The 26,362-nt window shown below is 39.3% G+C and overlaps 1 protein-coding gene across 3 annotated transcripts in view; it reads right to left on the reverse strand.

The window, feature by feature from the left end:
* The window catches only part of CYGB (cytoglobin), a 72,867-nt gene extending 48,527 nt beyond the window's left edge, over window positions 1-24,340 (reverse strand). For all 3 annotated transcript variants that reach the window (XM_088133397.1, XM_025168002.2, XM_007430336.4), the window contains exons 1-2: window positions 23,827-24,340; window positions 15,826-15,987 (exon numbers count right to left, since the gene is read on the reverse strand). In XM_088133397.1, the coding sequence (XP_087989523.1) occupies window positions 15,826-15,968 (143 nt within the window). In that variant the 5' untranslated portion in view covers window positions 15,969-15,987; window positions 23,827-24,340. The remainder of the gene's footprint in view (window positions 1-15,825; window positions 15,988-23,826) is intronic.
* Window positions 24,341-26,362: the final 2,022 nt, after the last annotated feature.

The following is a 26,362-nucleotide window of genomic DNA, read 5'->3' on the forward strand; positions in this document are numbered from 1 at the left end:
GACCTAAGATGTATAAGGGGGTGTTTGGGGGTTTTAAACACTCTCCACCCCCCCCAAGGAAAAAATAGGGGAGAATTGTCATTTTTAGTCCAATTTACTTTAAAAGGCTCTATGGGCTGTAAAAGAGATGCTGGTTGGCTGCATTTGGCTTCCAGACTGTAGTTTTCACATCTGTGTAATAACAGCCAGAAGCAGAATGAAATTGATAGTGTCCTTTTTGAAGCCTAGTCAAACCCCAAACCAGCACTGCTCAAGGATCTTGCTTTCAGACTATCTAAATTTTCCATGTTATTTCAGGATTATTATTCAGGAGTCAGGCTGTGTAATTGGTAGGGAGTTGTTAGGGGAGAACAAGCAAATTCCACTTAGTCAGAAAACTGAGAAAACCAGCCAAGAAGCTGAAGTTGTTCTTTGCTTGAATATTCAGAGCCTCCAGCAAATATATATGTGTGTTCATAAATGTTGCAACATGACAATCTGCAAAAGTCCATTTAATCTGCATAGAGGCTGCCTATCAACTTCTTGGTGGAAGTCTTCCATGCAAGATGATGATGATTCTGGTTAATGCCTGAAGTAACAGTTTCCACTCAGGGTCTTTGAGCTAATCACTCTCTTGGCTTAATCTATCTTCTTCTCAAGAGTGAAGTGGTCTTAGTGAAGGGATACACTCAGTGACAAAACTTGTCTCTCTTTCATAGAGCAATTAAGCATGAACCTCTCAGATGTCACAGTACTTGAAATATCTTTTACTGCAGCAGAAAAAAATGATGACCATCCTGCAGTTTACTTAATGGAGGAAAATGCATGAACAGGTAGATAAAATAGGACATTTATCTACTTCACATACTTATAATCATCCTTTTCCCCACTGGTCATTTGGGATATTTACAGAATTCAGATAAAAGCATCAATAAAACATACTAGATTATTAGAGACATAATTATATGTTATGATAAGAATCCAGAACATTGACCATAGGCATCCTGGGGGCAGTGGGGGCGCATAAAGGAATGTAGAACTGACCTCAGGGAAGGATGGAGAAAGCTGAAAAGCTCAGTGGAACTATATAGTCTTTGAAACTTAAGCATATTAATTAAGGGTCCGGACTGTCCTTCCTAGAAAGGGAGATCCAAAAATAGGATGCTGTTATAAGAAAAGACCCTATTTTGATCTATATTTCTAGGTCATGGGAGATGCAACTAGATATCTGATGTCATTTGCAAGCTATAAGCCTGTTAGCATGGTAAGAGGTATTCTTCAGCTGTCCTGGACCGTAGGCATCTGCACAGCAGACGAAAGAAGGCAAGTGACATCATTGCACATATGATATGAATTATGTAATGGAGGCAAATCCTATAATTCACATTGTTTGTGGGATGACATCATGATGATGTGATGTCATTGTGGCTTGTTCCAGACACCTGTGTCCTGGACACAAACCATTTAGGGCTCTATACATAAGACCCAGAGAACATACTGGACTAGAAAGAAATAGAAAGGCGATTGGAAACTGATCCAATATCAGTGCTATGTGGCATCTAAAGGATGTTGCCAAATTAATTTTCTCTATCCAGTTTCCCTTGTAAGTCTTTCTCCAAAGCGACCTCAGCTGTTCCCATTACAAAACCGGGGTCTGAATGCAGATTGGAAAGGATCCAAATAATCAGCTTCATTCAAGAAAGCTCAGAGATGCCACTGCCCACTGCAGGACTTTATTTAGAAAAGGAAGTTTGGAAACTGAATAATAATTACCAAGGGTGGTGGGAACTGGTGAAGGCTTTTAAAATAAGGGTCTTACAGCTGCTTCCTTTAGGAAAGTTATAAAATAAGCATTCTTCGAAGAAGCGTTCATAGTTTCTACCACCCAGCTAGCCAATTCCCCTCTGGCAGTTTTTAAAAACCAGAATGGAAATGGGTTTAAAGATCATGTTATTGGCCTCCTCCCTTCAAACAATTTGTTCCTGTCTTTGGACTGAGCAAATTAAAACACATCCATCAAAGTTGGACAGCAGGCTGCCTCAGTCATTTGATTTTCAGAGTGAACTCCAAGTCCAAAAGGGTGCAAGTGTTTTGCAAGCTTGTTACAACAAGTTTTGGAAAGTCCTTCCTTGCTGGAGGACACTATGCTTATGTAACAAAGGCAAAGATGACCCGTACGGAATAGGTCTTTCTAAGTTTGCTTAGATTCAGCCCATATGTTTTTCCTGACATTTCTGTAGTCATATTTTTATTTATTTATATTTCTAATTTGGACACTGCCCATCTCACAAGAAAGTGACTCTGAGCGGTTTACAATAAAAACAACAAATAAATATTAATTAAAATACAATAAAAATAGTATAAAATGTGATAAAACCAAATACATACATAAATAATAATAATATCTTCCAAGGTACTGCTGATAGAAAAGACATTAACATAGGGGAGCATCTTCAAGGTGCTAGCCACCCCCAGGGTGGTTGCCCCTTTTCTTGCCCCATGCAAGTTGGCAAAGCCAGGTCTTAACTGCTTTTCAGAAGGTCAAGAGAGTAGGGGCCTGCCTCTCCTCTGGGGGGAGGGTATTCCATAGGGCGGGGGCCATGGCAGAGAAGGCTATGCCTGAGCTGTGTACCAAGCAGAGGATTTAGGGGGGACTGTGAGCTGCCTGGGTCACTTCCCCCCCGCCCCGTTTCCCTGATCAATCAGGGCATCAACAGGATTGCCAGCTCTTGTGGGTAGAGAATCCCCTGGAAATTAGTCCCTGAAGAAAGGCCATTTAATAGGTTCTCCACTATTGCAAAGCGTAAAAACACCAACAATTCTAAACATAATTAGATAATATTCTCTCCATGGCAGTGGGATTTTTGGACCTTCTGACTTACAAATCACCTTCATCCAGAATAGCGAAAATCTCTTCATCCATATGCCCTGCTATACATATAAGTCCCAATAAGAAGTGAAACAAGCCCATGGTTGCCATGGAAGCCATACACTCCTGAGCTGCTCCTATTAAGGGATGTTGAAATTCCCTGACATGATCAAAATCCTTTGCACTCTAAAAATGTTCCTTAAATATGACATAACATATATATAATCAGAATGAACCATCTCTTTTTTACTTGAGCATCCACAAATAAATACAGTACAGTTCACGTAACCTTGCTTTGGTGTCTTCAGTGAATTGGTGACACATATTCAAACTTTTTCATTTCTCATTCTGAGTTTCATATCTCCTCAGGGAGCTCCTTTCAACCCTGAACTGTTATTACAGTAATAGGCCATAAACCAGATTTGGAATCAATGGGTTTAGGGTACCTATGATTTTCCTGCTGTATAAATATAAATCTATCTCCTTTTAAATTTAAACCAGCTGCTTGAAATGCCTGGTCCAAGAGAGGACAAACAGTTGTTTCCCCTCTGATTTCAAATAGTAAATGTTTTCCTAGGATGACAATGTTCACCTCAAATTGCACTGAATTAGGTCCAGAACTGTCACCCACAGATGGAAGAATTCCTTCCATCCTCATGGGGCTGCTGATCCTTAAATGGATGAAGATGATTTTCATCAATTCTCCCACATACTTGGAAGACAGTCCTCTGTTCTGTCTTAACTACTCAAGAGCTCTGCAACAACATGGGGGAACTAATGCAAGGGTCTGCAAATAGAAAAGGAGAGAGGGAGGGAGCAGTTGGCAAAGACTATCTCCCCCCTTTCCACCAACAGGAACACTGAGGGTGGAAGTCTGTTTTGCAGAAAAGAAGCAGGATCCAATTCATTACCACTTTGTTCAACTATGCTTGTATGCTTGTGGTGTTTACCCTACAGTGTGATAACCTCTGAATAATCATTCCTGAGCGCTACATCCTTAATGGGTAAATGCATTTGCAAAGAAGTATAGAGCAGCAAATAGAAAATTGGGTTGAGAAGGGGGAATACTGGACCCCAACCATGAAGCATGTGGGAGGATAGCAGCTGACCAAGTATCTTAGCTAGTACCTTCTATTTGCCAGAGGGGTAGTTTCTATTTTTGAATACTTGTCTCTATTCTGCTCTTATATTTTGATAGGTACAGACACTGTAATTCTGATTTGCCAGCACTGCCATTTTTCCTATTTCCATTCCTTCCCACAAATCCCCAGAAATAAAATCCCTTAGCAGATGCATATGTAGATAAATCTACGTGCTTGAAGACCAAATTATTGTGCAATAGACAGCCTGCCTTTCTACAAACCTACACCTACTGAAGATATTTTGAACTAGAAGTAACAACTATTTTTAGTATATCTTTGCCAAAGAAATAGTGATGGCTTTTAAATAATGGAGGACAGACTGCTGTGAAATAATTGAATATAACATCTGTCTGGGAAGAACTTTCAAACATATGTATGGCCTGGGTAGAAGTCTAAGGCTTCTTTCAGTAGAATGAGCAGGAGGACCTCTAAATGTTCAGGGTTGCCTTTCCACCTGCAAAGGCTAATGCACGTGCCTATCTAAATACTGTAAGAGGATCCATGGAACAGAAGTCAACTGAGACAGAGTCTGGACTATTGAATTGTACTGTTCAATAGTGGAACATCTGGCCTGAGAGAAGGTGCCTTACAAATCTGTATTTTCATCTGTAAACATCTAGAAAGGTATGACGGATTTGTTGTAAAATTAAATGGGGAAGAAAAATGACATCTTAAGGTCCTTAGAAGATAGGAAAAATAAAAATGTAATAACATTTGGGCCTGCTGAAAAACAGAAGAGATGTCAAGATAGGAGCTGGACCTTTAAGACATCCCTTATTTTAAGAGAATTCTGTAACTCTAGGACATAAGCAGGACATGTTAGTATGCAAACACTTCCATAAGGACTTGCAACATTGTTAGAACAAGATGAACCCCATAGGCTTTCACTGCCCTCAACTTTTAAAGACTTTGAATTGATAGTTGGAAAATATGATTGGCAGAGACCTTGTATGAGAAGATCTGCCTGATTTCAGCAGATTGTAGACAGAAACAGATCCCTGTGAGTTTCCTTTACTAAAAGCAAATTGCACAGCTATATTATTCATGAACTGAGAAGTGTGTTAGAAGCTGTGACAATTTCTCAAGTATTTGCTATCAAAATAACCACATTATCACATTTTTCTAGTATCTTATCTGTAACTTAACATGTGTCAATTCTGCAGGGCAAAGTGTACAACAGTGTAAAACAAGTACCCTTTTCCTCATTGCTCAGTCCCAAATTTACTTTGTTGATGATCTAGAGAGGGTTTCTGTATTGGCCAATTATAAACTAATAACCTTTGCCATTTCCATTCTTCTTAATAATCTAGTCTTTCATGGAAGCCATCTATTCTTTTGAACATCTGTGTTAAATATATCACTGCATATCATATGCTTGTATTTGTCATGATGACAACATTATCTATATAAAGATATCCAAGCCCCATTGGACTGTTTAATGGTAATTTTGCAATATATGGAGAATGTGGCTAACAACAACACCCAGTGAGGCACTACCTTGATATGGTTGTGGAGCTTGTGTGCTCCAAGGAGGATGAGAGGTATGCCAGAGATTCAACCATACTGGACAGGTCTCATCAGAGGAGCCAGACGAAGAGTGTCTCTCCCATAAACAATATGGTGAGAAACCCGTACTGGATCAGTTGTTGCCCAGGTCAACAAGGACCGCACTAGGTGTTCTACTTCCTGGATATCTGGTGACAAGTGGGCTATAGGACTCAGGACTGTTGGCTGAGCAACCAGGACCAGCACTGCAGAACTACTGGAAGAAAAGTTGTTTACTCGTCACAAATATACAAAGACTGAAAAGAAAGAAATAATGATTTGCTATTACAAATCAAGTCCAACAAGAAGAGGGCAAGAATTGGTGGGACCACAAAACAGACAAAGTAATAGAAAATGAAGAAGCTAAAGTGCTCTGGGACTTTAGAATTCAAGCAGACAAGCACCTGCCACACAACACTCGAGACTTAACAATTGTTGATAAAAAAGACAAAAAAGTCTGGATAGTGGACATTGCAATACTGGAGATAGCAGAATAGAAGAGAAAGAACTGGAGAAAATCACAAAATACAAAGACCTGCAAATAGAAATAGAACGACTGTGGCAAAAGAAAACAAGGGTAGTACCAATAGTAATAGACGCCTTGGGTGCAATCCCAAAACATCTGGAGCACCACTTGAACGCCATCGGCATTGACAAAATCACCATCAGTCAATTGCAAAAGGCAGCTTTACTTGGAACAGCTTACATTCTGCGACGATACCTTTAACACCATCAAACAACATCTGCCTATCCCAGGTCCTTGGGAAGGACTCGATAGGTGGACAAAAATGCCAAATCCAGTCTAAACATCTGCCTGTGCAACCAACCATAATAATAATAAGTTCCGTAAAGTTTCATTTCACAATCTCCGTGGATTTTTTGATTCATATTGTATTACCATGCTACTCTACCCATCCTCACCAAAACTGGCTCATCTCTCTCTTAAACTAGTAGGGGTCTCAAGGGGAATCAGTATAGTTCTCCATGTGATTTGTGAGTGTTGAATAAGTTAAATCCAAAATCCTGATCTCAAAAATGCCTGCTGTCTGAATCATTCCTTTTCGGCAAAGTTTTCTGAGATTGGAATGTTGGTTTTAGATCCTTCAGCATCCAGTGTTCCTTTTCACATTCACTCAAGGGGCGTCCATCCTTTCCTTTGTTTTCATTACAGCCCATGAGCTGGACCATTATGTTCAGGCTCTATTTTCTGGAAAGGGACCTGACAAACAGGGTCTTGATAGGCTATACTCACTGTAGGATTTGAACAGCGGGATTCACACAGCTTCTTGTCTGATCATTTTTGGCCCTCAGAAATATGAAGTGATTCAGTAATACAGACTAAAATATTTCCAAAATTTGTAGGAATGGAGCTTCTCAATAATTTAGAGAAGCAAATTCTGCAAAGGCAGCCTAGGTGCAATTAGGACTGCTTTTCCTCTCCATGTCCCTCCCAACAATGTTTCTCCAGATGACCTAGTTCTCCAGGATGGGAGTGCTGATCTATTATCCAGCTGTGAAATACAGGGAGGGGGCCAGCTGTATAAGAGCTGTGATCACAGGTACTGTTCGTTTCAGACAACAACTGCTGCAATATGAAGTTGCAGAGACATTTGCTAGAGTAGCTTCAAAGTGTTACTCAGCAAAGAGGGCGAGAAAAGGATCAGGAAGTCTTTCTAATTAGAATTCCTTTGTGTGCTTTTCCCTTTCCTCCTAATGTTTCCCTATCATCATCCCACCAGCCTGTCCTTATCAGATTGCAATGCAATATATTATTGCACAATAATGTGCAAAGTAACTATTTATGCCAATCTCAGCTCTTTGAAAATAGGGTAAAAAAGAGATAAACACATAATGCATGTAGTTAACGATAGGTTATGAGCATAACAATAGGTTATTTTGGAGAAGACTCATGAGAATACCATGGAGGGCCAAGAAAATCAACGCATCATCAAACAAATCAACCCAGAGTTCTCACTTGAGGCACAAATGACCAGGCTCAATTTATCCTACTTCAGACACATTATGCAAAGACCTAGCTCTCTAGAGAAGGCATTAATGCGGGGAAAGGTGGAAGAAAAGAGAAGAAGAGGATGACCAGCAACAAGGTGGATGGACCCAGTTACAGTGGTGATAGGTGCACTGTTGGAAGACCTGAAAGACCGGATCAGAGACAAATTGTCATGGAGAAAATCTATCATGCAGTTGCTAAAATTTGACACTGACTTGATGGTGCATAATCAGTCAAGCCATCAATCAAATGAGCAAAGAAGAGCCCAAATTGATCAGACCCAAAGGTCAATCTGCTCTGCCATTCTGCTTCCAATAGAGGGCAGCCAATTGCTTCTAGAAAGCAAAACAAAAACAGAAACAAAACCCAAGTAAAGAACATGGTATGAGGTCAACAGCCATCTCCCATTAAATATTCACAGTATCGGATATTTAAAAATATCCTACAGATGAACACAGAACTTCCATTTAACTCCCATGGTGTCAAGTGTTAGATCTATGCTCCATTAATTTACCTTATGATTCATATACTACATTAAGACATACTTCTTTGTTTGATTTTGATGTAGATGTTGTGTGAATTCAAGCTATTCTGGTTTAAACAAATCATGGGTAAACAAACCATGACTTAGAGTATTGTGTGAACCCATTCAGAGGTAGCTTAAATCTTGAAGTGAATGTAAAGTTAAGGTTAGGGTTAGGCTGAAATCCAAAACTAAAGCAAAAGAAAGTTAGAAGAGTTACAATCAAGATCATAAAGGTCCTTTAGAGAAGCTAAACTTTTTCTTCCTCTGTGAAGGTTGTTCTTCCATACATTTAATGTTTCCATATGTTTAATCATGCTTTCTACCAATATACCTGGGAAAAGTGGTATGTTTGGCAGGTCTGTAATATCCTGGATGTATTCCTGATCTTCTTCTTAATTGTTAATGTAATATCGGCTTATCCTTCCTTCCAATCTTTTAATGTATGGTTATAACTTGACAGTATGGAAAGTGTCTAGTTTAATTTTCAGAAGATAATGCCGAGCCTTTATTTGCCTTTATTTGGCCAGATACATTATTGATAAAATATTCTATATAACATTCATGTATACATACCCAAACATACATACCCTACACATATATACAATATGTGCAAATGCTTTACTTCTGTTAATAACATTTTGTTCAGCAAGGTCTCTGAATCCAAACACTGTTCAAAGTCTGCTGCTGTTAATGCAGATGACAGCAAAAGTCCACTTGTACAGCAACACCAGCAGGAAAGAAACGTCTGGTAAGATTTGCAGAGTCAATGCAACATGGGGCTTTTTCTGTTTCAGCAATGGCATCACTGAGCCAAATCCTATAGTCTACAGAGTAAAATGTGAAGTTGCTTTGTTCAATGCACCCACTATTCTCGGCCTAGTGCCTTCAAAATATGCCGCACTTCAACTCCCAGAATCACCTGCATGAATGTTGGCCATGTTTGGCACCATTTGGAGAAGCAATACTGTCTGATCTGGGATCTCCCAGTAACTATTCCTTCCAAGTTTGATTTTCTTTACTTTGAAAAAAGTGCTAGTCATGGAAATACATCTGGGAACACACAGGAAGAAAAGGGTTGAAAGAGAGGAAGCTTTTGGTTTTTATATTTTGATAAAATGGCAACTTTGAATAAAGAAACTAAAAAATGAAGCAGTACAAAACTGACATAACATTAGCCACTTTAGTAACCAAAAACAAATGTTTGTCTTCTTTGTGGACCTTATGTGCTTTCAAACATTTCATATTTCACACTGTTGCTATTGGCCATGGGGTCGAAATGCTTCTGTTTGATAATTGTTGTTTATTACTGTTAGCCTCCCAGAGTCACTGGTCTGGGATGGGCAGCTATATAAATTGAATGAATGAATGAATAAATAAATGAATAAATAAATAGGAAACCATTAACAGTTCCCCTTTCTTGTAGAAACTGGCACCCTGCCTATATGCTTAGGTTTCTATTTGTATCTTGGTGCTTTTGGGTATATTACAAGACATTGGTACACCTAATTAAAACACACACACACACACACACACCCAAGTACCCCACTATTACTCTCTTTAATATACCATGAAGCAGTCTTCCACAGCTGTCTATCTATATTGGAGTTCAATAACCAAAATTCTTACAAATGATGGAAGTCCAACTTCAGCACATCTGGAAGATGCCGGGTTGGGGGAGGCTCATGGACAAATTATTAGTTCAACCACTCTCTAACTGAAAATATAAGCAGCGTTCTTTTGAAAACTATTTGAATATAAAGATAGTGCAACTTATACCTGGGTTACACTGATCAGAAGCTCAATACATTTTTGGAAGCTACATCAATCTCTCGGCTGAGTTGGCTCCTATCCTTGGTGTTCTTCCTGCATCAATATAATTGCTTCTATACTCACTGTAGCCCAAAGATATTATTATAATTTGTAACAGGAGGTAATTACTTTCTGAATGTTCAGTTTGAGAAAATCATTCTGATCTTTTTTAAAAAAATGTTTTTAACTTTACATATGAGAACGAGGATGCCATAACACCCAATTCTTCAGGAAAATTTCAACGAAAACTGGCTCTCTGTGATTTTCTAAAGAAAGGTTGGCAGGCAAACTCTTGTTATTGAATTTATTCCAAAGTATTTATGCTGCTGAAGAAAATTAAGAGCCAAAACCTATTCTGTGAATATAGTATTCACCCCCATCCCCGATCTCTCCTGACTGCTACAGCAACAAGGATAAGCAAACTGCATTGGGCTTAATTGAACAAGTAATTCCCAAGCTCGTTTAACCCTCTAAGACCCTTCAGAAAGGCAGTTAGAGGTAGCTAGAGCTGAGAGCTTCCATGAATACAGCGCAAGCAGAAAAGTTACTGTTAAGATTTTTCCGTTTTTTATCATTACAGCATTTTCTCTCAAGCTGTTCGTAACATGTTCTAGAGATGATTGATTAAGGAGAGATGGTTTTCCACAACTATTCAACAATTATTTAAAAGTTACCCGATGAAACAACCATCTTCCAGATAATTTCATTATCTGACTGCAGAGTTTTAAATAAATAATTGTAAGCTACATAGTCTCTTAATTGTAAGTATTGGCTGTGATGGAATAAAGTTTGGAATTTACCTCAGAACCATTGTTCTGAAGATATTAACCTTATGCCTTCTTCCAAAATATCACTTTATTAAGATTATCTGGTCTAAAATATATTTAATATACTTGTGAAAGAGTCATAAAGGAAAACATGAAAACTGCTACACAGCTAAAAAGTTGTCTTGAACCATGATTATTTTTGCCCAGTACCGTCTCAAAATATTGGATTCGCCTCCCCTGCTAAAGGTAATACTTTGAAAAAACCTTGTGTGCATCATTCCAGGACCAATTCCTGTCTTCTTCCATTCCTTCCTCTTCCTCTTCCTCTTCCTCTTCCTCTTCCTCTTCCTCTTCCTCTTCCTCTTCCTCTTCCTCTTCCTCCCTGAAGATTGCTTTTCTTTACTTCATAGCAAGACTGTCTACATTTGCTCACATGATGTTTTTGGGCTGGAATTCCTGCCTCCTAGGTATTATTTAGTACTGAATTTTCACTGATAATCAGACTTCCTTTCTCTCTCTTTTTCTTCCCCCACCCCCAACCCGTCCAATATATTCTTTAACTTGGATTGCTGGTCATCCACTACATATTGGGGTTTTTTTTTCATAGTTTACCTGAAGCTACTATGCGCAAATTTTCTTATGATATACCAGTCAGTGTGGGACTGCATATTATTCTGAAATGGCTAAGCACAAAAACCTGCTCTTACAATTGATAAAATGGTTGTTGTGAGAGACATATATACTCTTATTTCTTTGGTATTTTGTTCTTCAGTTATTGCGGAATCTTATTTTGAACAAACATATCGGGAATTGGGATTAGCTAAAATTCTCCGTTTGAACAAAGATAAGGTTTATTATTTACAGTAGCATTTCTATACCAGCTTTCAGCCCATTGCAAAGTCTTATCTGTTTTCTTCTTACAACAAGCCTGTGAGGTAAACTTAATGAAACAGTTGTGGTTCAAATTGTGGCTGAGCAGGAAGTTGAATGGAAGGCCAAAATATTTATCTTATTTTGTCATATTTTTGTTACATTTTTCTCCTAGAATCAGAATATTCTTTGAATACTTCACACTTTCTTCAGTACTGAAATCTGGATAGCAACTGTTTTCTTGTTGGCACAAAGAGCCAGAGATAATGTGGCTAACTTTCAAAATTATTTTTAGTGTGTTTGTGTGTGAGATAAAGGTAAAGATACCATTGAGCTGAGCTTGACTCCTATGGGTGTGTGAGAGAGAAGATTTGTTTTTTTTAATGTCTAATTTGTATTTCAGAAATCTAAATGAAGGGCAGGTTATTCGGATTCAGATTTTCTTCTCTCCCTCCCACCTTTCCCTGCTTATCTGTCATGCTTAGATCTGGTGAGCAAAATCCAAACAGCATTTATCTTTCCAGGCTGCTCTGGAGCCCTGCTTGGAAATTAATTTCAGCATGGCTTGCAGGCTGTAAAAAACAGGGTAATCTCCGGTGTTTCTGTGTACCAGCTTCTTTGCTCCTCCTGGAGTGATTCTATCATTTTTCCTCCTGCCCGCCCTTGACATCCTTCACTGAGTAATGACTTTGCAGTCACTGTGTACATGCACAGAATGAATTCAGGGCCAGTTCTTCACAACTGTGCACTGTAATCTGTCCATATATTGTATTGTGTTGGCTTGACTTGGCAGACAAATCATGTCACTGATGCCACAGAAATGTGTCAGGCTCATTTTTTAATCAAGATTTTTTGAGCTGCTGGAATGGATACTTATCCCAACCCAAATCTTCCTTATATCTAGTTCTGTCTATTTCCCTTTGAGGTAGGAGCGGGGGGTGGGGGGAGATAAGTAGAAGCTGGATAGAGGTACCAAGTCTGGTGCAAGACAAGTAAAAAGAGAGAGAATAAAAACCAAAGTCAATTAGGCATTCAAATACAGATGTCCATCACTGGATTAGTCCCAGAGAAATTTTTTTTTTCCTGATGCACAAATAGCTCAGCTAGTCCAATGTAACTACATGTGGCCAGAGCTGAATTGGGCCATATATGGGCAAAGCTTAATACACATCACAAACAAGCAAAACAATAAATTTCTTCTGAGCTATAATTGGCACTTTCCAGAACAAACTAGGTGCCTGCAGTTGATGAAATAACTTTGCTCTTCTCCTTTTCCAAGTGAGCTTATGTTTCACACCAAGGCAGCAAAATGGAATGGAAATAGTGGCACAACCAGAATATTGGCATCCATGTTTGCATATGTAAAGGGATAGCATACATGTGCTACTCTAGTCATTTGCAGGAAAAAATGGGGGGTGGGGGTTAATGCAAAGAGACTTCTGGATGGTCAAAAATAATTCAGAAAAGCAAGGATATTTGTGATAGCCTGTTGACTTTTTCTAGACATCTGAGAATGTGCAAAGGGAAAGCAGAAAACTCTGAAAACAAAAAGGCAGGTTTCCTACTTCTGTTGCGTTCTCTCTGCTATTCATTTAGAACCTTAAAATTGAATTGATGGCCACGTTGCACAGGGCAGCAGAGTTTATTTCTCCCTTATTGTTCAAAGCACATAGCAAAGAAGTAATCTGAATAAATGCTTTGATTATACCCATCACCAGAACCACATCTCCCCAGGGCATTTTGTTTTGTTCCTCATCCCCTTCTGTCTTTAACTTCAGTCTGTCATGCCATAGTGTAAAGTTGACCTGCCAGTTCCGTTTTATATAACCTGCATTGAACTTTGGTTCAGTGGAAACCAGATATTTGACAGAAATCTAGAAATCAGAAATCTCGTACTTTCTGAATCAAAAGGCAATCATGGTACATTGTCATGGTCTAGAAAACAAATAGATAGCTGCACAGGCTATCTTTGTAATTTTTTTGTAATTATGAAGTAGATCTCTGTGTAATAAGGTTAATGTTTGTTCCAGCTTCCTAATACTGGTATTTCATAAAGAAAGAAATCTGATGTTGTGAGGTAACATCCTGGATCTTTACACAGTAACAGATTTTGCCTTTTTGACACAGTTGAATGGGTACTTCTACCTGGCAAATACATTGTCAGCTTGTGTGTGTATGTTTATGCACCTGTGTGTACTACCTAAGTATTGTTATCTCCAGATAACAATAAAGTGATTCATAGGAAAAGAATCAAGAGACTACTGAGGAACACAGAAGTTGGAAAAATGCACAGTTTTATAAATTCAAGTCAAGAAAAACAAATGGAACTGTGACCTGAAATCTGGGGCCATACCAAGGGAAAAGTTGTGTCCTTGCACTATCTTCACTCAACATGGGGGTAAGGAATTAAAATCACTACAAAATGATCCTGATAGTTTATTTACCCCAGCTTCCTATTCAAGAATAAAACAAGAAAATTTCTCTTCAATTGAAGAAAGGTCATTTGGTGTGAATTCAAGGGTCTCGTTTGTAGGTATATGGGCTTCTGGTTCCTTTTTTAGTATTCTGATCAGCTGCTTAAAGTTTGAGGCATATCCTGGAATAAGTATGCCTCAACGTGGCTTGGTTAAGATTGTGAATCGTAGCACTATCACAAGGGATGTCCATTATGTTTTGTGGAACAAATACAAGAGGCATTTAAATTTTTCAAAAAGAGCATGCTTTAAAATAACTGAGCACCAAATATCTTGGGTCTAATTTAAATTCTTCAGATTTTCTAGGAACTGGAAGATCTGTAAGAAAATGAATTCTTCCCATTTTTTTTCCACATAGGGTCTGCCTGGAAACATAGCTAAAGATGCGACTGGCAATCCTGCTGTTGTCCCAATGGGACAATGGGATTTACGTAATATAGCTTTCAGACCATTAGTTCTTGGAAAATTTCTCCTGAAAGACAACAACTAGTCTAATTTTCCACAGAAAACTGATGGGAAACTTTAAAACTGGGAAGATATCGCCATAGTATATTTATGGGTGTCCTCATTATTGCAAAATCCAAAATCTTTTCTACTCTCTAGTCAAGTTGGATATTCTTGGACTGCAGGGGATTTTTTGCCCAAAACTCTGAGAAGTTGCTATAAACTGACCTAACAGTTTGATGGAGAACATGTTTGTTAAATAAATGAAGAATCTTAGTTCTTTTTGAGTGCCAGTTTATATAGTCTCTTAGTCAAACCATGTACAATAGCACAAAACTGTGACTGGGCTTCCTAAGGTTTGTTTAAACTTAAAAATGGCAGCTGTGGGAGGCCTTGGATTAAACTGGGTCAATAGCGTTGGAAATGTATGTTAACCCCTTTTCCCAGCTCAAACCCCACTCCATTAAATCATACCTAGTTTATAGTTGGGAATAGTTTCAAATCCCAGATCAGTTCAGTGGCCTTATTTCTCTCAGGCCTGGCTTTTTCTCACTGCATAGTTCTTTTTACACTGGTAAAAAATGTACACAGTGTAAAAAGAGCACCTTCCATACATCTCCAAAAGAGTACGCAGGAGTTAACATGAAGCAAAGTCAGATTATTGTTAAGCAAACCATATACCACATGAAGCCAGAAATCATGGTTTTCAAGCCACAAAGGCTGGGTTTGTACTCCACACAATGCCAAAGCGAAACAAGCCACATTATTGCTCAGCGCCATGTGTACCCTTTGCCACAGACTTCCTTCATAAGATTCCTATGACCCTCCCCACTCACTGCCCTCTGGCAATTTTGCCAAGAGCCTTCCAGCAGAGTGAAGCATCCAATTATGCTTTACCTGTCACCGTTTGCCTCCCTCACACCAACCCCTTGGCTAGTAACCTTCACGGCAGACTCAGGAGACAACTTCAGCCTCATATTTTACACAGATACAGCCACCCAGCTGAGGAGCAGATGGTGCTGACACGCTTCAGCAGCCCTGTTTGGATTTATCTTGGCTTGTAAGTTGCAGTATTTCACCCAGGAGTCTGATGTATATCTCTTTCTATCAGCAAAGAGCTAAGTCAGAGCCATCCCTTCCTTCTAAATCTCCCAGTTGTACATACAGAATAAGATGACCTTTCTGGCTGAAATATTGATTGCCACCAACTAGGCTAAACAGAGCGTATTTTCCCCTCTCTTTTCTACTCAAACTGTTGGAAATCAACATGCAATGGAATAATTCCCAATCACAGCTAATCCATTGAAGGAAACAGTTACTACCTTCCCACCCTGTCCCCTGAACCATTCATTTGTACTTGAAAATGTGGCTTCTTGTGGGCATTGTAAATACCTGATCAGGATGGAGACCCCAACATCCTCACAGTTTGCGTAGACTCTGTTCCATGTCTCTTGAATCACCTTCCTTTCGGCATCTGACATCTCTTCGCTTCTTTCCCATCTCTCAATCTCCATTTCTCCTTGGACTTTCTCCATGAAAAACAGCCGGCAAAATCTTCCAAGGAAGCCAAGAGAGAAAAAGATGTGTGAGTCTGTTGCTCTGTGGGTTTTGTCTGTATGTGTATGTGTGTGTGTGTCCAGCAAGAAGAGAAAGGTGCTCTGTTGGGTGGTGATGGGGTGGCTGATACTGCCCTTGCCTTCTTTCCTGGGTCTGAGTGTCTTCCTATATAGACAGACCGAGATATGTAATAGAGGTAATTAGGGAGGGAGATGGTGTGTGATCAGATTTCAGATCTTCTAGAGCAGCCCATTGCTGTGGTTTCCTTCAGCTCAGCATGTGTGTGTCTGCATGACTCGGAAGAGAAACTGGCAAAAAGTAGAATATTCAAAGGCACTGCAAGACCAGCCTCTTTACCAATGTGAGAATGTGAGCTCACTTTTCGCTCTCCTCCCCTCCTCCTTCTCCTCCTCCTGTGTGTGCATTTGTGGGTGAGTGAGTGAGAGGGAGAGAGGGAAAAAATGAGTGTCAAAAGCTCCTGCTTTGAGTATTTTATGCCTTGTGTGCTTTCTCTGTTTTCCGCATCTGCAAATGGCTTGGAGAAAATGCAGCATCTGAAGTGAGCAGTTAAACTTATCCCAACAGCTGTTTTAGCTGAGATGATCTTTTTTATTGCTTCCCACCCCCAACATCTGCTTAGATTGTTTTTATCAACAGCAGCAAAAATCTTTATCTCTTTGTGCCCCCCCTTTTTTTTGAGGGAGGGAGAATAGAGAGAAAAAGACACTATTGAATCAACGTTTATCTTTTGCACCATCTGAATTATATCTTTCCTCTGAAGGAATGTTTCTATTTATACAAGGCTTTTTTTTTTTAACTCCCTTCTTATCTGTGAATCAGATATTAGAGGAATAATCTGGTTGAAAGCACTTGTGAAAGGAACATATTGGCTTATGAACTCATTTGGGTTTTTAGATTGGAGATAAGATAGCTTTTTTCAGTCAAGAATGAAGGAATGGATTTGAAGCGAATAAATAGTTCTACTGCTTTGTGGGAATGCTAGTAGATTTTTTGGCTGGCTCAATATGTTTGTTATTTCATCTTGGATTAGAAATACTGACATTTAACTCATTTTGCTCTCGCTCTCTCTGTGCCTTTTGTATAAGCACATGCAGACCCAATTCAGCCTTCCAAGAACTGGTGCCTTCTAGATGTTTTGGGATTATATCTCTCAGAACTCCATGCCAGCATTACCAAAGACTTCCTGTTGGTTAGGACCAAGAAATTAGTTGCGTATTTATAAGTGCTGGGCTATAGCGGTCCGTTACATCCCATTACCCTCCTGGCCAAATCACCTGGGAATGGTGGCTACTACAGAGGAAGAGCCTAAAGTGGATCAGAAGGAGTTGGAAAATGTTGATCCTGCCCAAGAACTCCCTGAGGCAGCATCTGACCAGGGACAGATAGTGTTTGTGGAAGCACGGTAAATGCCTTTGAGATCTGCTTTCAAGAGAAAGAATACTCTGGATCAGAGCCCTAGGGACAACTGGGGAGGAATGGGGGGAGCAACATTTGCTCAGTTGGAATCAAGCCACTGTTGTAAGAATAACCTCCCCATTGAGCTTCCTGCTGGACAGCTCCCCTTCCAACCTGAACTTCCTTACTTTTGACTCCTAGGCAAAGTGGCTGGGCAGCAAGAGCAGCAGGAATGGAAAGTGACCTTCTTCGTGGAGAGCAGACACGTGTGAACCCTCTCCTCTCAAGTTTCAGATACGATTGTTCCACAGAAGCACCAATATTTCTCACCAGTACTTTGTCGGGTTCTGTTTGCTCTTACCATCCTTGGCAGTCATGTAAATGTCTATGCATGCGAAAACACAAATCCTATTACTGTGAAAAACTACAAGAAAGTTTGCCTCGATGGACATTATGAGCTGCTGTATTTAAATTAAATACACTACTTTTTGGAAAGAGGCAATCCTTCTGTTATATTGCAAGGTACGCTGTAAAAATTCTGTTTCTTAAGGTTTTGTTAAGGTTTCTTTTCTGAACTGGGCTACTGAGAGCATTTTGCCCCCCACTGCAGAAAGGAGAGCCTGTTGACTAACATGGATTCTGGCTCCTAAGAAAATTCTTACCCTGCTGCCAATCTTCTGGGAGAAACAGGCAAGGGGACTAGGAGGGCCACTTAATGCATCCTTTAAAAAGAACTGCATCACTAGAGTTCAGCCAACTCCAAAGGATACAAAGTGAATTATTTTTAAAAATCAGCCCAAATGAGCAGAAAAGATGATATAGATCTGTATTGTACATATAGTTTGGGTGGCTCAGTCTTCTTTAACAAGACAGTCTGTGTTTCACAGGAAATTGGGAAGATCAAGGTGATTGAAGGGACAAGATTGAACCTTGAGGCTGAAAAAAACATGGTAAAGGAATAACTATTTACTCAATGAGTTTGAATCTCCAGGGCTAGATGAATAGCGTCCTAGGGTATTGGAAGAATAAGGTGATGGGATAACTAATTATGACAACAATGATACAGTAATTGAAAATATTGTAATCTAAAGGGGAAAAGAAGGACCTGTTGAGTTATGGCCAGTTAATCTGATATCAATATTTGGAAGGATTCTAGAGCAGAGAGATTCATCTCTGAGCACCTTGAAAATGCAATAATTACCAGGTCAGCATAGATTTGTCCAGAATGAGCCTTACCAGACTAATCTTACCTCATTTTTTGACTGGGTAATGCTTTAATAGAAAAAGATTAAATGAAACTCCTCCCCCAAAACAAGTCAGCTTTAATGAATAACTGTAATGGGAAGAAGGAATAACCTTGAGGAACAGAAGGAAGAGCTGATACCAAGACATCAGTCAGATAAAAGAAATCTGAGTCCAGGCCAGAACTGTATCCTGAGTAAGCATCTCAGACAAGACCCTCCCTAGTTCTCACGAAAATAAAGGGGGGGGGGGGCGGGGCGGGGAGTGCATTCAGACTTGCAAGTTTCTGTTACTGTAACCTAATCATAAAAGTAATATTAGCATTCATAACTTTGGTTTCCTAGTCTGGTCTGCCTTGAAGGGCTAATAACAACAGAGAGGTATTGAACTCATATGAAGATTCTGTTCTTCACATTAGCAGGGAATGCTTCATGTGGTGCAGATACAGGTAAGGCTGATAAACTAGTCTATATCCCCTCAACATTACTGAAAAGCATTACCTGAAAGGTAAAGTTATGATGGGGGTGTGTGTGTCCAAAATCTATAGGACCATCTCTGCAGATAACCATGGCATATGGGATATTGTGACTTAGAATGTAAGAGGAGTAAATTGTAAAGCGTATGAAAAGAAGAAAATGAAATAAAAAACAAATAGATTTTTGTGTGTTAGAGACACAAAAAGAAAGGGGGAAGATGTAAACAATCTGAAAGAAGATGGCCTGAACTTGTGGAGTAGAGTTCATGAATACATGCAGGGAATTGAAAGTGTAGGTTTACAGTGTCAATAACTATGAATTGGCATCATTTAGACTGTTGTAAATGAAAGTATGGATCTATAGATTATGGTCCAGTGAATGATGATAATAGAAGAATAAGAGATGAATTTTGGGAAAAATTGTGTAATATTCAGAATGAATGCACTCCAGAGGAAAATATTTTTATTTTGGGACATGAATGGATAAATAGGAATGAGAAGAAAGAATACAGAAAAGGTGAATAAGCATTTGGACACCTAAAAAAAATTAGAATGGTGATTGGAGAACATTATCTTAGAAAAAGATAGGCTCCTTTCCGATATGTAGGTATGCATGAATGTATTCATATGTACATATGGCAAGGTTATGAAAATAAATCTAAAAGGTTGATATATTTTATTATTTCTGATAAACAGCTGAGGGGATTCATGATGGAGACAAAGATGATAAGAGATTTCAAATATGGGACAGACCAATTCTGGTAGTGTCAAAGGTATATTTAGGGGGAAAGTGAACATGGAAGAAAAGGAAGAAGTGAAAGAAATTAGTTGAAAGTAGAATCACTGCAGGAAGAGAAAATCAGACTGTTGTATGAAAAGGTATTAGATTAATCTCCCAACAGAATGAATGGAAAATGGAGGTAAGGAAAGAAGATGTGGGAGCTGCTTGGAACAAAAGGAAAACAGTTATGGGACAGAGTATCACCGAGGTAATGGGAAGTATGAGAAAGGATGCTTGGTAGAATAGTAGATCCATTATGTAGAAACCTAATCCATTATCTGGATGAGAAAAATGCATATGAAAGAGTGACTGCTGCAAAATATTAGGATGAAAGATATTGTATAATGTATCCATAGAGGAAAGGATAGTTGCAAAGAATGTAGCCAACACAGAACTGTTAAAAGGATCAGAGAAAAGGTAGAACAATTTTAATAAAATTTTTAAACAATGTTTTTGAATTAGATGAAGAGGGCTCAGCAGAGTGACTGGAAGTAAGACTAAAGATACTGAAATGATTTGGGATGAAAAGTGAGGGAATGCTAGAGGAGATTTGCATGGGAATATAGTGGTATCTCAAAGAGTGGAGCTGAGAGTGTTCATGAAAAAGTGATGTAAAGGAAGTTAGAAATGTTTTCAGAATCTTGAAAGATGGTAAGGTTGCAAATGTAAATTGTGTAATTAGTGAAATGTTAAAATATTGTTGTGGTTTGCTTATGAAGTGGCTATATGATTCATTTAACACATACGGACTGATTCTGTGCCTGACAACTGGAAAATGCTGTTATTGTTCCCCTACACAAAGGGAAGGGTAGTAAGAATGAATGCAAAAACTACAGGGAGATTAGTTTGCTCAGGGAAGGCATCTGGCAGAATTGTGACTGAAAGGCCATGAGAAGTGGCAGCAAAATTTAGGAAGCACAGTGCAAATTTATGCCAGGCTGCAAACTGGATTTTAACTCATTAGCAGATCATTGAGAAATGTATGAATATGAGAAAGTTCATCTTCAGCCTTAAAATCATCCGGCCAGCAGTACTTCCTATGTATTTAATCATCTTGCCCTTCTGTCACATTCAGGATTACTGCTTGCCTTTTGGCTTCTCCACTCAAGACTTGTGGGGGGGCGGGGTCAGCTGTGCACTCCTAAGTCAAACCCTATGAACAGATTCCAAGCGGGACATAATCCAGGGCTCTCATACTTGTATGATTTCAACAAGTCCATGCGTGTCCAGAAAAAAAATCCAAACGGTCTGGATGATTTCCAAACTGGAACTGATCCAGTCCAAGCATTTCTAGGAAAAATAGTTTTATGTTAAGTATTATTTTTAATCCTAAAATAATACTGAAATCAAACAACAGGTTTACAGAGTGGTTTAGGAATCAGAACTGCATCCCTCTCTGACATTCAGTTCTGAGGTTCTATACAGAAGGAAGGGCTCCATTTCCAGATACCACGTAAGGTGTCAAAAGGTGCGCTGCCTGAGTTACGAAGGATCCATCTTAAAAGAATAATAGCAGGCTGGGTGAAACAAATGGAACGGGAAACACATAGGAGTGTATTGAGCAAAATCCAAAAACTTGCTCATGTTTAGAATAATCACTACCAATAAATATTCAATGCACCAAAATTGCTTGGTGAATAAAGTAGCTTCATATTACTACTGAATCTAAAAACTGTTTCAGTTTCATAGCATGTCCTCAGAGTTATTCTGTGGATAAAGTGCAGTAATCATGCCTAAATCAAGCTGTATGTAAAGTCAATCCTTTTATATATCCAACTTTCACCATGAGTCAGAATTACTTTATTAGATTTTGATTAGATTTTTTTTTGTCCCGCCTTTATTATTTTTATAAATAGCTCAAGGCAGTGAACATACCTAATATTCCTTCCGCCTCCTATTTTCCCCATAACAACAACCCTGTGAGGAGAGTTGAGCTGAGAGAGTGACTGGCTCAAAGTCACCCAGCCGGCTTTCATGCCTTAAGGCAGGATTAGAACTCACCATCTCCTGCTCTCTAGCCTGGTGCCTTAACCACTAGACCAAACTGGGTCTTCATACTTCAAGAGATCCAGTCAAATGAGTTTTCCCACCAGGACTTATAAGACCATGGAAAAGTGGGAATGTGAATGTGAATTATACTTCCAGAATGTGATAGCATGCATTAGATCAATAGTTCCCATTGTTATGGGCAGAAAATAGACTCAGATGTTTGTGGAATAAGTTGCCTCCCTCTTCAAGTATCAGGTTGCAGCATGGCTCATTTAATTCAAGCGTAATATTTGCATGTTGCATGCCTTCCCATGCTCAATTTCAGTATCTATTTATGAATAGAGCTGATACCTGTGTGACAGATTATAAATGTTACTTCAGAATGAACATTTTCAGAATAAAAACGGTATGGGAAAAAGTACAATTACTGTATATCTACTTCAGGCTTTGGATGCTGACCTGTTTTCATACTTTTTGTATGGGTGCAAAGGAATGCATTTGTTAAGAAGCTGAATATGGGCTGTCAGTTTCTAGTTTCAATTACATCTGCAAAAAACAAGAGAGGAAGCTTTTCTTTAAACAAAAGGAGAAATCTGATTCTGAAATGACACTCAAGATACAACAGATTGGAAAGTTGAGAGAGAAAGAAAAAAAAAACCTCTGGCTTTGATCATAGACAAGGATCCAGTAGTTGAATCCAACCTCCACGTTCCTCAGGTTTCTTTTGCAAAATAGCAGCAGCAGCAAAAACAATCAGGTTGGCAATGCCTCCTTGCAACTATAATTATTGAATAATTATAATAGAGTACGCAAAAAAAATTTAAACATGGTAAAACGATACATACCGTGGGTGAAATGTTGTTGTAACCTACTTTGAGATAAAAAGTTTCCCCCACCCCTGGTAAATGATTCAACATTTAAGGAAGCCAATAGGATTCCTTCAATTCTTGTAGGGGGTTTTTTTCCTCTCAACTTAACAGAGTTTGTATTTTTTCCTTCAAAGAAATGCCAAGATAGGACTATAGTAGCCAGACAGCAAAAATCTGGACCACCATTAGCTAGCTGTTAAATGTCCTAAATCCCTTTACTGCTACCTCGTGATTGTCCTGGACTTTGTTGCCCTGGGACTCAGCTGGAGGCATCTTTGAAGAACATTTTCACTGTAATGTCTCTTTCTCTACATCATTATGGCTCCTCCTTTTGAACTGGTTCAGAAAATGAAGAAAAGAGTGCCTATCCACCCCCATAGTTACTTAGTAGCTTCTAGATGCACTGAACTACAACTCCCATTATTTCCATTCTGGGTGATAGGGGATAATGGTTCAATGCATCTGGACAGCACAAGAATGAGGAAGTCTGGACTGGCTCATCAGTTGCCAAATGTGTTCATTTATTAGATTTTTGCCCTGTTATCTTCCGTACAAATGCTCTCAAAGCTGTTTCTGCACAAGCTCTCTAGACATTTGCCTTAGCCAGCAAACCTTCAGAAACAGGAGTGCAGGGGAAACTTTTAATGTTGCCAGCAATGGCAAGTTCACCCAGTTCATACATAAATTTATTTTAAAGGGAAACTGGTTTATTTCCCACATACAAACACACCAAAATATGGGGCAACAGAATGAGCTTAATTCTCATACACTCAGCATTGTATGGAATAGAGAAGCAACAATTCAATGAGCAAAGGAGAAAATGGCTTCTTTAGCCTGCCTATACGTAGCACATAGATAGGTGTAGTACTTCTAAACAACCTAAGAAAGAAAATTTGGAGAGAATGGCAGCTGCCAAATTTGTCTGGGAAGGTGGCCCTAGGAAAACAGAGTCGGATGCTTTGTTCAATACCAAGGAAAGCCCACTGCAAGTGCAAAAGGAGAGAGTACAAGTGGATGAAACCAAATGTTTTCAAAGAAAGGGAGCAAGAATAAAATATACTTACCTGTCCTAGAGAAGATGGATTGCAAAAGGACTTAAGTTTCCCAGTAGCTGTTGGGCAAGATTATTGCGTGCAAGTAGAAACTTGAATTTGGAATCAAATCTTATGGAAGGCCAAACAGTTTGTTAAAAATAGAGCTGCAATTATCCAGTAGTTACACTTAACTTGAGATTCACTCTTAACTCTCAGAAAGTAGTATTTCCTTCCTCTTAGGATCTTTACTAGACCATTAAATCTGGCTCTGAGGCTAGATGGTGCTTCTTTGGGGAAAAGTGATGGAAAAGATATCTTGGGGTAGCAAAGCAACAAAGAGTGCCAAAGAAACAACAAGAACTGGCCCTTAAAATGTTAGAGAGGCTCCAGAAAAAAAGTAGAGAGAGTGCTAGGTATGAATTTCAAGGTTCAGAATGAATTCCAAGTCAGCTTTGCAGTTCTTGAGAAACAGCATGCCAGGCCAAGAAATGGACAATGATCCTGTAGGCTGAAGGGTAGTTACAGCCTTCTGGGCAAAGGAGAACAGGGGGGTGAAGGTCTGTGACAGTACTTGATTAGATTAACCTTTGTAAATAGCAGAAAGTGCTTGGCGGGTAACCATTCGATAAACAAGACCAGGTGATTACCCAAAGGATCACTGGCTCCTACAATTTGAATGGAAATTGTCCTCCCTCCCTTCCTACCACCCCCACCCCTATCTCCGAAGATGATTTATAGTCATCACTCTACCTAGGTAACCTTTTGGGTGTTGCTAGGTTGCAGAGGATATGTGCTTATCTTTTCAGAAGGCATGTGCCTTTGAGCACAAATCTCCTTCTGAATTCCCAGGGGGGAGGGGGAATGTTATAATCAATATTGCTGGTGGCTATGTTGCCATTCTTTGTGTGGGGGAGAAACAGGGTAGAGGTGAATTTGCACATTCCTGATCTCTTTAAACTTCCGCATAATGACCTTTCAGGGAAAAACAGATCCTCTGAAACAGGCTTTCCCAGATGAAACATATACACAGTATATAGGAGGCCCTAGCAGAGTCTGTCTAGAAAAGGGCTGTCCATCAATCAGAATGAACACTATCTTCTGCAAATCCCAATGTTGGGACTTCAATTTCTAGTATTCTCTATCCAGCATGACCCCGTTCTGGAAGGCCTGAATATACAATTTAGCTTTTATTTCTCAAAAAAGCCTCTGGTAAAAAACTTAGGAGGGCTTAGCCACTAGATAATTCCTGATTTGCTGGCTAGATTCAGGAATCAGAAATGGAGTACTTTGCTTGGCAAGTGAAAGCAACAGCTGGTCTCCCCAAAGAGGCTGCTTTCCAGTTATCCTCCACTTTATATAAAATTGAGGTTAGTGCACAAGAAAAAGAAAGATGCAACATACTTTGAACATGTCCTGAAAGCAGATAGTAAATATCTACTTTAGCTATGTACTGACTTTATTTGGACATCTGTGCTATTGTTGACTTCCCTGTTCTCCTCTATTTCCGTTTTCCAAATAATTTTTACCCCAAAGATTTGGCTTCAATAAGGGAGTTTCCCAAGAGTGCAAGTTTGCACAGCTCCTTCTTGTATTTCAAGACCTGGGCGAGCTTTGTTAAGTTCTGTATTTCTGAGCTTTGAGAAGGAAGTAAATGCTTAAGCATTTTCTTTTTACTTTTCCTAGGGCTGAGCTGAAGGGAGATGGCTAGAAGAACCAAGAATTTTTCAGCTACACAGACTAAAGATGCAACTTGACTAAGAGTGACCTATCATAAGTAGGCATATCATACCTGGACTGCAAAATTTGCATGGCCATTAAATGGCAGCAGAGATACAGAAAAAAATTAATTCTTCCTTCTTATCCAGATCTGGAGGTTGAGTCATGGCAACTGGACTTCTTTTCTTTTGGCTTGATATGTTCCACTGCTTGTCTAAGCAGCTTCTTCAGTCGGTTGGGGGGACCCCATAAATGTCTTCCAGGGTGGCTGCCTTCCTCACTGACATGATGAGCTCATTGAAGGGACAATAGGAGAGTGATTAGTAGAGCCTTTGTGATGTGAATGTCTTACTCCTAATCCCTCACTCATCTCCAAGTGGGTCATTAAGTGCTGCCTCCCTGGTGACCTTGTGAAATGGTCTTAACCTTCCTAGGGACTGATGAAAGAGCAGCATGAAAAATGGGAGACAAGCTGTGTCTGAGGCCTCCACCTCTATTGAGGGAAGGATTTTCCACTTTGGCATAAATGGATTCCTTCACTCCTCTCTCAAACCACCTATCTTCTCTGTCCAAAATGTGAACATTATTCATCTCTATTGGTATGTTATTGTCCTCAGATGAGCATCCTTTTTCCTTTAGATGAAGGTAAACTGTTGATTCTGGTCCTGTGTTGTTGCTCCTCCTGTGCTGGGCCATCCTCTTATGGGGTCCCCCCTAATCAACTTTTTAGACTGAAGAAACTGCTTGGACAAGCAGCAAAATGTATCAAGCCAAAAGAAAAGAAGTCCAGTTGCCATGACTCAACCTCTAGATAATTCCACCTGGATGACTGAGAATCTTCATCAACATA

This window comes from Python bivittatus, unplaced genomic scaffold, assembly GCF_059951505.1.
Source record: "Python bivittatus isolate LINGU-HERP-01145 unplaced genomic scaffold, Pbiv_v1 ctg000080_np1212, whole genome shotgun sequence".
Lineage (NCBI taxonomy): Eukaryota > Metazoa > Chordata > Lepidosauria > Squamata > Pythonidae > Python > Python bivittatus.